Source organism: Corvus brachyrhynchos, unplaced genomic scaffold (genome assembly GCF_000691975.1).
Source record: "Corvus brachyrhynchos isolate BGI_N302 unplaced genomic scaffold, ASM69197v1 scaffold61, whole genome shotgun sequence".
Classification (NCBI taxonomy): domain Eukaryota; kingdom Metazoa; phylum Chordata; class Aves; order Passeriformes; family Corvidae; genus Corvus; species Corvus brachyrhynchos.
This window is the reverse complement of record NW_008236478.1, coordinates 4,104,759-4,118,461: the sequence shown is the minus strand read 5'-3', so window position 1 is coordinate 4,118,461 and position 13,703 is coordinate 4,104,759. Positions and strand designations below refer to the sequence as shown.

The 13,703-nt window shown below is 38.7% G+C and overlaps 1 protein-coding gene across 16 annotated transcripts in view; it reads left to right on the top strand.

Annotated features, from left to right (window-relative positions):
* Positions 1–13,703, top strand: part of PANK1 (pantothenate kinase 1) — a 43,593-nt gene that overhangs the window by 3,229 nt on the left and 26,661 nt on the right. For 6 of the 16 annotated variants that reach the window (XM_017726020.1, XM_017726027.1, XM_017726019.1 and 3 more), the window contains exon 4: positions 9,186–9,298. In XM_017726020.1, coding sequence (XP_017581509.1) covers positions 9,186–9,298 — 113 coding nt within the window. Of the gene's footprint in view, positions 1–4,033; positions 4,121–5,346; positions 5,421–6,317; positions 6,482–8,048; positions 8,115–9,185; positions 9,299–13,703 lie in introns of those variants that run through there. The other 10 variants (XM_017726032.1, XM_017726028.1, XM_017726023.1 and 7 more) reach the window with 8 other exon arrangements.

Below are 13,703 nucleotides of genomic sequence, written 5' to 3'. Positions count from 1 at the left end.
AAAGAGTGAAGTTGAGACAAAAAAAAGCTATTGCTGTGTCTTCCTGTTTCTCCCCCAACCCTCTGGAATTCCTTCTGTCCCTCTTTGAATTATTGCATAATTCTCTGATGAGCTAAAGACATCATTTCAGCTGTAACCAACGTCTAAATCTTGTAATTAAACCAAAAAGTTTCAATTATTCTCTGTAATGCTTTAATATAAATAATGTCTATTTTTAAGGTCAGGTCATGTATTTTGAAATCAGAACGTTCTACAAATGGTAAGAACTGTTTTCACATTGTGACACAGGTATTTGTCCTATAAATGTATCAGCTGTTTTATCGGACTAATAGTCATATGGTGAATAGTGTAGTTCGTTTTTAGGTGTTTAAGATATGAGTATTCAATAGTAAAACTATTGCTAATATAATAATACATAATAGAAAATAAATAAGAATGTAATTAATAAAATATACAGTCAATGGTTTTATTCTGTGAAATTCTGTGTATTTTTATAAGAAAAGATGGCTACTCTTAAATTGTATGCTGTCCAAGTTTTAGGAACAAGTGTGCACAGGTAGCTCTTCCGTAGAAGTCTTTTCCATAGAGATGGTTGCTAAATATAGTTTGTGGGGTGGTTGTGTTGTGCCCCAGTAAATGAACTCCAGCCCAGCCAGACCAGCTGTAGGTCACAACCCTTTGAGCTGTGATCATGCTGAGTCCTGTAAACGAGGCATTTTTGAGTTACTGGTAATCACATAATTGAAAATCTTGACAGAGAATCCATGAGCAGGAAGGCTGATGGCTGGTATTGAATAGTTTAATATTCTTTCCTCCTAGTAAGCATTATACTGATAGCTCAGGACATACTCTTAGAACTGGCTCTACAGGTGGAATAATAAATTGCATACTGTACTTGCAGTAAGTCAGGATGAGCTTTGGCACTGTTTTCCTGTAGTCTGGATCTTGCATCTTACTTTTCCTGTGGATTTCAAGTTCTTGTATCCTTTTGTCATAAAAATGCAGTTGTATTGCTGATACAGAAGATACAGTCCAGAAACACTGGCTACTTCATGAGATTTTTTTTATGTGTGTTGCTTATATTTCATGAAGGATATTTGAACTGTGGATCCAAATTTTGTTTGGTTCCTTGAAATTCTTCCTGCTTTTTTTTTTTTTTTTTTTTTTTTTTTTTTTTTTTTTTTTTTTTTTTTATTTCTAAAGCTGTGCCTAAGTTCTGCAAAGATTTGCATAATGTCTTTTTAGCTTCCAGGTCTGAGCCTAACTAAGTCTGTTGCCACTTCTTTGTATACAATGTTAACTATTTTGTTTGCAGACAGTGCGCTAGCTCCAGGTTAAGGGCTGGAGATGCATTCCAAATCTTATTAGTAAAACTTTATTTCTCCCCATGTGCTACTGATTCTGTTTCAATCATCTGCTGAGCTGTATAAATACCAACAAGGGTAACCATAATTTGAAGGTAAAATCTCAGGGTTGGCTTTCCCAGAAGTGAAACATATGTTTGAGTTTTATTTCAATTGAGGTTTCAGAAATCTTATTTCAGTTCCAAGTTGCTTGGGGAAATTATTCATGGTGTAAGAAATTCAAGCTTTAATCCTTAGTATTGCTTTTTGAAGAATATTGCTTGGGCTTTTTTGTAGTGTTGTGTAAAATACAGTCTCTAAATAGCTGTCTAATGGTCCCAGAACTTTCAGAACAGTCCCAGAAAATTTTACCGAAGACATTCTATTAAAAGTTACATTCTCAATTGTTGCTCTGTCATCTTAATAAAAACTTAAAAGGATAAGTAAATTGGAACATGAAGTCAATACATATCTAGACTAAGGCAATTCTGAAATAGGGAAACTGGCCAAGATACAAGTACATATCATATATATATATAGCTGTTAGGTGAAGAAGCTGAAAGAATTCCAGTAAAGGGGTGGGTGTGTGTACACACATATGTAAGTTCTCTGCAGAAGCCAGAGGACTGGACGATTCTGTGTCTCAGAAATATAAGGTGCCTCAGAAAGACATGGATCAAGAGCAGGAAGTTTACTGCTCAAATAGCATGGGCTAAATCCAAGGAGCAGGCTATGTTAGAGTGTAGTATCACTCATCTTGCTGGCTCTGACACCCAAGGCAGAGTTGCTTTCATTCTTGCCAAATGTCAACCATCTGTCTTGACCTCAGGAACTAGCGCCATTCTCTGACACTATGTACCTTTCCTTGGGATGTCATCCTGGCTTTGGGCACTCAGGGCTTCTGCTCTAACTCACGTGAAGGTGTGATTGGTGTGGGATAGTCGCACCAATGACCTTCAGGTGTTTTAACTTGGGGTTTCTGTACAGCCTGTGGTGAGAAACGCTCAGAGTGGATTTGGGCCTATGTTAAATTCTTGTTCTGGAAGTGCACTTATGCTACATGGTACAGCTAAGCTATGTAATTGTAACCCAAATTACCCTCTGGAGGAACCTTTCTTTCTTCACTAGCCTCTTAGTTTAGGTACCAAAACTAATGTCTAGTTTTGGGTAACATGGTTGTCCTACCGCATGATAAAAGGGTGAGGAATGAACATTGAGAAAACAAGTTTCTTAACCAGCAACATACCTTTAAAAGACTGGAAAGTAATGGTTCTTTGATAATAACAAATGGCCAGGATTTACATTTTACTGTATTACCAGCTGGGCATTGCCCATCCTGTTGGAAAAACAAACCGAAGGCAGAGAGCTTAATACATGCTAGACATCTGCCCTGCATAGAATGAAATCATACTCCTGAATAGAAGAGCCTGCGTTTGTGCCATGCAATTGGACTGCAGTGCTCCTTGCAGTCCTTGAAGAGAAACAGTGTTCTTCACTCAAAGTGGACCAGCAGATGAAATACTATGAAAACTCATGAAGTCTCAGTTGCTTCTCAAAGGGTGGATTAATGAGCAGCTAACTTTTTTCTTATGCATTCTTATGCCATTATTTTTAGGCAAATCGGCAAGTAGATCTGTGTGGCCAAACAGATGCTGGGGCAGCAGAAGAGAAGGCAGAAATGCTGGTAGGACAGGAGGGCAGGGCTGCTTCTCTTGCGTTAGGCAGTCTTGGATTGGCTAAATTGTTTGTAAAGTTGTGTGTTTGGCAATTCTTCAGCAAGGACTCAAATATGCAGGTGGCTGCTGGGATTGCAGCCTCTGGCCTTATACAGGCTTGCAGAGTTATAGAGTATTTCCAAAGGTAGTTATATGTCTTGTTCTCAATTTGATGCTGCCCTGCCTGATGTTGTCACAACATGCTGCAGCCAAGGATGAGCAGAGTTTTGAAACAGGCTTCCTTACTGAAACTTTGCTCACAGCTGAAATCTGAAGAAACGGAAAGGTTGAGTGCTACTAAGTACTGGCTGATCTGACCCTCAGCAGTCAGAATAAACCCTGTTTTGCAAAAACTGAGGTGTAAATGGTGAAATTCCATTGTTGCTAATTCAGTTTTGTGCAACTGAATTTTCCTGTCTTGTTTAAACAAAGTACAGCATCTGGCTGCAGTTGCAGTCAGGTGCTTTTGTATAGTGTTGCCAAGTACTGTCATACTGCCTCACTTCATTGTACATGTGGATGCACTGAAGAACACACGTACATTCAGAAATTACTGAGAGATCCTTCTGGGTGAATGGCATTATAAAAAAAGAAGATAATTATTTCAACATTTAATCCGAATATTCTATATAAAGCACATTTTGGCATTTTGAAAAGAACCAAAATTTAACAATTTGGGGGGAAGAGAGGAGTCCTTTTTTTTAAGGATAATATTAGTATAAAGTTAAAAATGAGTCATTCTCTTAATTTCTCTAACTTGGTGACTCATGCTCTTGGCAAACTAATTACCCAAGACAAGTGACTCAGAAATAAATGCCATAGTTTTATGGCTATTGTTGTTCAACTAAACATGAGGCTTGATTTTGGGTATAACAAAGGTAGCTATATCCTGCAAATTATGCCACGGTGCTGCTTGAGGGCATATTGCACATGCACATTTCTTTAATCTGATGTGTTTTTGTCATTCTGAGGTAGGATGGTGTAACTAGCTTCTGGGTGTCTAAAGCAGCCATGGCCATCAAGAATCTCATGAGTGTACTTGGACGAGGAAAATCTAATCTGGTATGTATTTCTTTCCATCCAGGAGCAGTGATTTATTGAAGCCTCACCACAGGAGCATTTCTCTGATTAAGCTTTTCACTTCAGATTCTTAATAAATTGTTTGATGAATATTACTGAGAATGTTGATATGGGGATGATAGGAAGATCATGCCATGTTTGCTTGGGATGAGTATAGTACCAGGCTGTTGGCCATAACGCTCTCTCTGTCTCGTTTGTTTTTCTTTCCATGCCCTCCCTGCTGCTCCTTGGCTGCAGTCTGTAAGGTACTATCACAATGCAGGTCTGATCTGATGAAACCACAACTAATGCCGATATCTGCCTACAATGGGAAGAGAACCCAGACTATAAACTTGGGATTTCTGGCCTCTTAATAGGCAAGTCTGTTGCTCATCTTCCCCTTTCACGCCCCTCGGTTCCCTTTGTTTCTGTTCTTCCTCTCTATTATTAACTCATATTGAAGTTCTGTGTCACTGTTTTCTGGGAACCCAATTTCACTTGGGTATACATACACTCTAAAAAAGTCATGTTACCTCCATGGTGGGAGTTCATCATACAATGAAAATAGGAAACAATTTTGTTTTAATAGTTCTGAATGGTTTTCAGCTGAAGCAATGAGTAGGAAAGTCAGGCATATTTTAGTGAAATGTTTATGTTTCTCAACTAGGATTTTTAAATTGAGAGTTTAAGTTTATAGTAGCATTAGAAATTAATCATAATTATTGCAGATACCTATACAGCCTTATTCTCAGAAAGCAGGCTATTTGCTAGTATAGCTGAAATGATTCCTGTAGTGAGACAGGAGATTGTCTTAAGAAAGCTGCATTGAATAGTAGTTTCTATTCTCTTTGTTTTGTTCAGTTGTAAGTATAGCAGGCAACAGATGAAATAACTATTGACGTAGAGAATAACACAAATCATGTCAAGCAAGGACTTCAAACACCGTGCTTTGAGGTCAGTTACCTGTGTGCCTGGAACTTTGATCACACTGGTAATGGCCAGATGACATAACTTGTGTGGATGCACATGCAAAGATAAATAGGCAGCTTTTCATTGAATTTTACAAGCAGAACAAGAAAATGTCAGTGAGGCGAAAATGCATGTTTCTAATATGCTCAAGGAACTTCAACAAAGGAAGCTAATATTGATGAATTAATTTGCTTGAAACTGCAAGCAAGGGGTTTTGTTTGCTTGGTATTTAAACTTAAATGGATCCTGTTTCCAATAAGCAGCATGAAGGAGGAGTCTTTCCAGGGCACTGCCATACCAAATGGAAGACAGCAGGTTCTCTGCCTGATGAAATGTAAGTTTGACTGCTAATCAGCCTGCCTAAAGCACTGCTAGAGTAATAGCCAGTTTTCCTGAGAATGCAGCTTCTGGGGAACTGAAGCTGTTTCTTAAGTTTGGTTTTTTTTTTTAAGAAAATTGAGATATTCTGATGTTTTTCAAATAGAAGTCTTTTAGATTTCCATTTCAGCACTTACCCTGCCCCGGCAAATGAGTTAAAAATCTGAGAATGACTGGAATTCTGCTACTAAATTTTTCAGTTTAGGGGCATGGGCATTTAGATTTCTGTTTTGGGTCAAACTGATCCGAATATAGATTTCATTTTGGAAGTGAGACCTGCCTACAAGTCATTTCTCAGCTCTCTTGCTACCTTTTATTTTAGCATTGTTGCTTTTCTTTCTTTAAATGGAAGGTGAGAAGAACAGTTATTCGCAGTTTGTAAAGCGTTTAAAGATCTCTGTGCACAGAGCACTACGTAGGTGAAAATTATTATTTGAATTCAGAACTATGTTTTGTCTTCTTCCTTTTTGCCTTATGTCAGTCTGTGCTGTGACTGAAGTCAATCTGCTTGTAATCAAAACATGGTTGGTGATTAGGGATGGCGACTTTTGGGATTTTTGTTTTAATCACAGACTTTCTAGTTCACTGAAATTAGGGTTCCAACCTGATTTCTCTCTGCACGAAAGATAAGGTTTTATTCTTAATGTTTTCATTAATTGTTTGTCTTTGCTTTTCCTATGAAAATAGTCACGATGAGTCCATCACTGGTGCTCTTTGCTTCAAAATGTGGGAATGAATCAGCTCTAAATCTTACTTTGTCTGTGTATGTCTGTATATGTTCTGGGAGGATCTGGGGTCTGAAAACTGTCAATGATAAGGAGGTGATAAATCAGACAACTTTTTTTTTTTTTAGGATTTTAGGTCACACGTGTCAATTTCAGCTTGTATCAGATTGCAGTTGTGCCTGTGAATGAAGGCTAATGTCATATTTGTGGGCATTATGTTATCTGCAGTCCATGACCACTGATGTCTCATAACCACTGCATCAGTATTTTTCTTATACCTTTATCTGATAGGGTATGTGTACCTTCCTTTCTGATTTGTGTGCTTGTTTGCCTGTTCTTCTCATTCCCAATCTTTTTATTTTCCTTTTTTTTTTATGTGCATGTGTATGTGTGTGTGTGTGTGTGTTGGGTTTTTGTTGGTTTGGTTTTTGTTTGGTTGGTTTTGGTTTTTCGTTTAGTTTCCCCTTTCCTTCTAAGAGGAAATGAAATGAAGAGAAGATACATGTCTCCTCTGGTATAATCATTAAATTTTATAAATGAAGAGATAGCAAACCAATTGGTGCTTACTACTTTTAGAGCAGTCAGGAAAAAGGTATGAGGGATAGATGTCTTTGCTGTATCTGTTCTGTTTTCAGTGGATATACAAAGGTTTCGTAAACTGAAAAAAAGTATCTTTGTCTCCTATTTTACAGGAGATACACAATGCTTTTGTTTTCTCATTCGATGTGTGAGATCACTGGCACCAAAAGAAGCTGTAGCTTCTTTATCTGATGTCCATGTCAAAATTAGGGATAAATATAGTAAATTTGGTTAACAGTGTTCATGAGATCAAGGAGTCTGATTTACCATTTTGGGTTGGAAAGCACAATAAATGTGTATAATCAGAACTTCATACGTGAGTGTCAAAGTAATGTCCCAGGGAGTTACACCGTATGTTACAAGACACTAAATCTTTCGTGCTCCATGGTACTTGACATTTGTTCCTTAGACCCTTTCATGTTAATAATTGATTCAAAGAACTTGTTTTGATCACCCATATGGTATCTTTGAGTCTTAAATTCCCATTAGACCAAGTGTGTGTTTGTATTAGATACGTTTTATTACAAGAAAACAAATATTTTGGTGACACTAAGATCCCTGCAGTGAAATACAAGTCACCTCCTATGCAAGAGAGACCCTGAAAGTTGCTTGCTGTTGTAGGGGTTTTTTCACAATGTATCTAATGAAGAAAACAGAAGTCTATGACTATCATTCTGGTATTCTTTTTTAGTGTATACATAGTTTGTATTGACCTTTTGAAAACCTGAAAGCTCTAAATTTGCGTCTTGAACAAAATAAAATGCACAGCACAGAACGTATTTACTTTAAGGGAGAGTCACTAGTTCCAGAAATATTCAGAAGATATAACTATGGCAAACCCACCCAATGCTAGCATAAGGTTCCCTTCTTTGTTACCAGGTAGTTGGAGCATTTAGGGACAAATTTCTCATTTGTAGCATAGCTCCTTCCTACACAAGACTCATTCTTTGCAAATGTGGATTAAAAAGGTATATTTAAAGCAATTAGCATTTGTGTATTATTGTCTGTGGTTTCAACTTAATCTCACAAGGATGTACTAAATGTTTTTTTAGCCTAAACAAATCTTTGGTTTATCTGTCTGAAAGCATATATTTTACTAAATTTTTAACTGCAGATGAGTTGTGGCATTTGAATTTAAACCCTGTGCTTAAACATTCATTCAGACATAAGCTTCCTTGCTACTGGGGAAATACTAAAGGTGTGGTGTGTTTCCATTTTACACTAATCCCCATCTCTGGGCTAGTTTAAAGAGGATAATTAAACCTCTGTGTCCTTTCTAGGCTCTGATGGACACTCTCTGTTCCCTCCTGAGTTAGAGGAGTAAGCCAGTTTTGTCTGCATTGGAGGTATGTGTGTGCAGCTAGAATAGTTTAAAGATTTGCCTTTTTTATCTCTTCCATACACAGGCATAGGAAATCAGGTTCCCTGTTGTTACCTGATTCATTATCATTAATATCCATGGAAATTTCATGTCAGCATTTAAGCTCTGGAGTACAGAGTAATGCAAGTAAAAAATCTCTGTGCAGCTGACTATTGATAGGAGAACCAGTTTCTCCTCCTGTTTAGATGTGGCAGTGCAGAATAAGGAAGAGGTAGTCTTTTGTACTTCTCAGCCATTCTTTCTTTCGAAGTGCTTGTTTTGAAACTGTCACTTCCTGATTGCATTGTGGAGGACCACATAAAAATGCTGAGTTGAAAAGAAAGTGAAGACATTCGGCTGAGCAAAACCAGTATGTATACATACATGAGGATAATTGTCTATGGGGGAGCAGTCAGGAGAAAAGGCCATTGTTTTCTCTACCAAGTACTCTGCCACTTGTTGTAATTTTTTTTTTTTATGATGATGAACAGTATTTCTCAATCAGTGGATTGTGAACTTGCATGTTTTCCAATTACATTTTGTATATTTAAGTTTGATAGTTAAAGATAAGCAGCAGTACACTGAGCCAAATACTTGGGTACAAGATAGAGTTTATGGGGGCAAAGGAGAGTGTATTTGAAATGAGTTTTTTAGATTTTTTACATACCTAATACTTTGAATCCATTACCTGTTTGTTTTCTTTTTTAAAAAGTTCTCTGCAGAATAGAAAATATGGCATGGGGAAAAAAAAGATTATTTGCCTCCAACACCTACTTTATCTTCACTGTCTGGTACTCGTAAGAAATAATCAAGGACCCTAAATGCTACAAATTTGGGGAGTTTTATTTGAAATGGCTGAACTAAGGCACTTAAATCTTTCATTTCCTATCAAAGAAGAGCACCAACAGCTCTGCCAGGGATCAGTTAAAGTTGGAGAGAGTAAGTGTAAAGTAAGTTATAATTGTCTAGTTGGATATAGAAACAGATGTATTAGCAGGGAAGGCTTCAGAGAGAAAAGGTTATCACTGCTTTATGACTGCTGCATGCTTTTTTTCAGTTGGGATGAAAGACAGCAACCACAATCCCTAATCTCATCTCAGAGCTGCCAGAGGAGAACTGTAGAAACCACCTGGACCGCTGCAAAGTCTGGCCACAGGGATGGGCAAGGTGGTAAGACCAGACTACACCCATGTACTTTTCTGACTATTATTCCCTAGTCTTTTTTGTTGCTAGATGTGTAAGTCAAGTCTGTTACACAGGCAGGCAGTGGTTGGACAAGGGAGAACGGTTTTAAACTGAGAGAGAAGAGATTTAGATTAGAAGTTGTTAGGAAGAAATTCTCTGCTCAGAGGAATAGTGGGGCGCTGGAAAAAGTTGTCCAGAGAAGTTGTGGATGCCCCATTCCTGGGAGTGTTCAAGGCCAGATTGGATGGGGCCCTGAGCAACCTGATCTGGCATGTGGCATCCCTGTATGTGGCAGGGGGGTTGGAACTAGATGGAATTTAAGGTCCCTTTGACCCCAAACCTTTCTGTGTCCTTGTCCAGACACATTCCAGGTAGCATTCATGCTGCCTTGCCTGGCCACTGACCTTGGCACTTGGGCCAGGAGATCTATTTATGCCCTATTTGTCATCAACAAAGAGAAAAAACATTCCTCCTAAGGGCTATTCAGGCTGCCAAAGCAAAGTTCCTGCTTAGACAGAGTGCCCTTTTCCATGTTTCTCTCCCTTGATAAAAGTGAGAGGGAGATGAGCTTCCACTCTGTGCAGGGCTTTTCTTCATAACACCAACAGGTTTTGTTTAAGTGCTACAGAAGGCATAATTGAAAGAAGCCTGCACTAGTTGGTGGGTGAAAACGAAGGAGCTGATGGTCTCAATATAATCTTTATTGGCCTCAATCTGACAAGGATTTAGGCATATGACTAAATTTATGCCATTCATTTCCTCTGTCATCTGCAATCAGTTTCCTCTCTCAGATGCATTAGTATTTGTGGGAAGCAGAATTCTCATATGAGCTAGCTGTTGTGATAGTAAGACTTTTTAGCTTTCCTGAGTCACACCAATAATTCTAGAGGTCTTTGGGTCCATTTTTAAATATTCTGATGTTGCACTTTCCAGATAAGAATTTTGCACATTTTTATAGCTGTTTTGTCCCATTTGATTTACACATCTATCACTTGTCATTATATAGTTATGTTTGACTGTTGGTCTTCCAGCCCTGCAATTTATGAGAAAAAGAACTTGAAAAAAACATGTATCTGCCAAAGCTCCTGCGTATACCAAAACAGTATGGGTTTTTTTCCAGTTCTGAAGAGATATTGAGAAGAAATACCAGACTTTTAGCTTGCCACTTTCTATTCGATATGTGCAATATGTGAATATACCTAAAACAAGTCAACAGTATCTGTTTTTTCGTGAGGAACGTTCTCAATAGTTAAGTTATTCTGCTTTACTGCGTTTGCTTTATTTCAAAGAGGAAAAACTGAGTAAGAACCAGTATGACTGGCCTGCAGTATAGAAACAGGATAAACATGGAAATAATTTGAATAGAAATATAAACAGGAATGGCAGAGTGCCAGCAACCACTTGTATATAAATCCTCAGGCAGCTATACCAGAAGTCTCTTTCCTTACATTCTTTGCATTGCATAAAAGTCTGGGTAGTTTGAGAAGATACGTACATGTGTCTCATCACCACTTCTCTCCAAAATATGACCAAACCTTTACAGCTGGTTGGCTTTGAATTAGAGTAGCACCACCGGTGCTCTGTAAGATTTTTGTTGGTTTTTTTGGATAACAGATTTACATATGGACGGCACCTGTTTTATACTTATTTTAGCTTAGCCTTAGACCACGGATATAGGAGGCCTATGGAAAGAAGGAGGAAGAGCTAATCCTCAGAGGTTCCTAAAAAATTTCAAGCCAGGTTGCCTGATGATAATATACCTGAAAGGGTGGTGGTTTGGGTTTTTTTTTTCCCCCCAGTTCCATTGGTTTTGAAACTGTAACACGTGGAGCACAGCACTTTTGATCCATGGCAAAGTATCCTAACTGCAAGGGAGTCAGTAGTTTGCTGAAACTGACAGAGAATTACAGACTTGCCCTCTGTGTTTTTAAGCAAATAAAAAGAGATGATAGAAAGCTGAGTGTCTGAAGCATAGGAAGGTATGGAATAGTCCATGAAGTTTTTGCTGTGCAAATGTGTAATGTCTAGTGAGTCAGTATAGCAGACTTGTTCAGTGATCTAAGTCCATTTGTCCTGGATTGTTCAGCATACAATGTGTAGTCCTTTTCCCACCAGATTGCTGGTTTACAGTGAGATATATAGAAAATATTTTAAAATAAACTAGGAGCTTCCACCTGCTTCAGTTGAAGAAGAAAGACAAAAATACTTAGTAAATGTTAATTTTGAAAGAACTGAAATCATCCTCGATTTTGTTTGTCAATATTGCACCTGGATTCTATTTAGATTGTCTTACAAGTTAGACTGAAAACTGAACTGGCAACCAGGTTTTGTTTAGAAAGTTAGGGTAAAAGGAAGAGGAAAAATTTACTTTAGTTGCACTAAGGTGTCAGAAACTTAACTTGTAATACACGCTATGACTTCATTGACAGATTTTGTATGTTCCAGTCCACTTCTATCTGTGGCATAATTGTGCAAAATTAACAGCAAAATGTTAGGGAAATATTTAATTAGAAATAAAAGATTGGAAGGAACTTCAGAAAGATGCTTTCTCCTTGCTTCAGATCTGGATCAGTTCTACCTAAACTGTTCCTCTCAGATATTTAGCTTCTCCTAAAAACTTGCCAGCAATGAACAGTCAAGTCTTCTGGGTCAGTCTTATCCTTGTCTAACTTCATGCTAGGAAATGTCTGCCTCCAGTGTAAAGTAAATTTCCCTTCCTGCAGTTCCCACTTACGAATTTTCTTATTTCTCAGCAACCGTGATGTATTTCCGTTGCTGCTACCTGCTCCAGAATGAATACCCCTCCAAATCTTTCATTTCATAGGCTAAAACTTGATGTTTTCATTTAATTCTGTTTGTTATTCCAAAAGTTTTTTAGAAGCCTAAAATTGGACACAATACTTGAGCACAGTATTCCAGTGAGTCAGTGGAAGGACTGTTCGGCTACCATAAGGAAATTTAAGTGTGTAATTAAAGGTGCTCTTGCTTTTGTTGGAGTGAGGTAATAAGTTGCCACCTTTCAGCTGGGATACAGTAACTGCTCGTGTGTCTGCTCCCAGCAAATGCAGAGAAAACCAGGCTTGAATTCCTGTTCCATATCGGGCTGGCTGTATGTGCAGTCAGTTTCTGTGTCAGGGATGAGAAGGGACAACTGTTACCAGCTGGGGACAGCAGCAGCAAGGATTCCTCATATCCTTGGTTGGACTTGACAAGTTCATAAAATGTACCCAGCCAGCTGCCTAGATCTGCCATCAAAAGGCATGAAGGTCTGTGCCAGTCCAGGCAGCAGCCTTCTGCTGTGTAGTTTTAACATAATCAGGTAAGTCAGGGACTTCTCAAAGAATTTCAGAGTTTTGGAAGAACGAAAGCTCCATGTAGCAGTACATGTGTGTAGCCTGTCTTCCTTCTTACCCTCTTCAGGGCAATCACTTTTGGGCTGGCAATTAAAACAAATGCTTATGCATTAGGATATGAAGAAAACTCTGTTTAAATCATCTTCAGAATATTACTTGCAGGCTTTTAGGAAGAAATTTTTACTTTATTCTCAATCACTCTTTCTTCATTTTCCCAACATGGTGTGCATGTTTTTCTGTTGCTTGCTCCCAGCTACCTAAACATAATTTTCTGGTCCCAGGCAAGAAGTGGAGAGAATACCACATTACCTCTCATGAGGCCATTTCTTAATGCAGTATCCCTTTCTGGAGGCACTTATAATAGCTCTTCATTCTTTGTACATGTTCTGCAGTGGAGGGGCCATGTCCTGTACTAATTCTAGGTGTAAGAAGGAGCCCTTACGAGACCTGTTTTACTTTAAGGACAGCCATCCATGTAGTTACTGGCAGTTTGTATAAAGAAATGACCTTCATGTGCAAAGCAAAATTTAATTAGTGTTTCTTTTCAAGTATACACGACACCACAGCATAGTTCACCCAGTTTTATTTTATCTCCACTTGGTATTTGATATATTTCATTCAGAAAAATGTGTTTTTACACTTGGATGTCTCAGCGGTCAGAGAATAAATCACAGTCACAAGATTATCATTGCTGTGCAGGGAAAGCCAAGATACTAAAAAAGCATGAGGTCAAACACATTCAAGGTCACACTAGTCCCTCTAAGCTGTTGAGTGACACGTGACAATGTAGACAAAAACTTGAACGTTCCTGCCGATGCACGAATAACTTTGCGTGAGGTACAAGGTGTACCTGGGAGCACACGCACCGAGGCCTCCGAGACACAGATACCTGAGTCACATGAGGGTGCGCTAGGGTACGCCGAAGCGAAAATGACACCGCGGCCGGTCCCACGGGCAGCTTGCCCAGTATGCACCAGGGTCGCGGGAGTCAGGCCACACCGCAGTTGTACCGGGGACAGCTTGCGGGTGGCCGTACC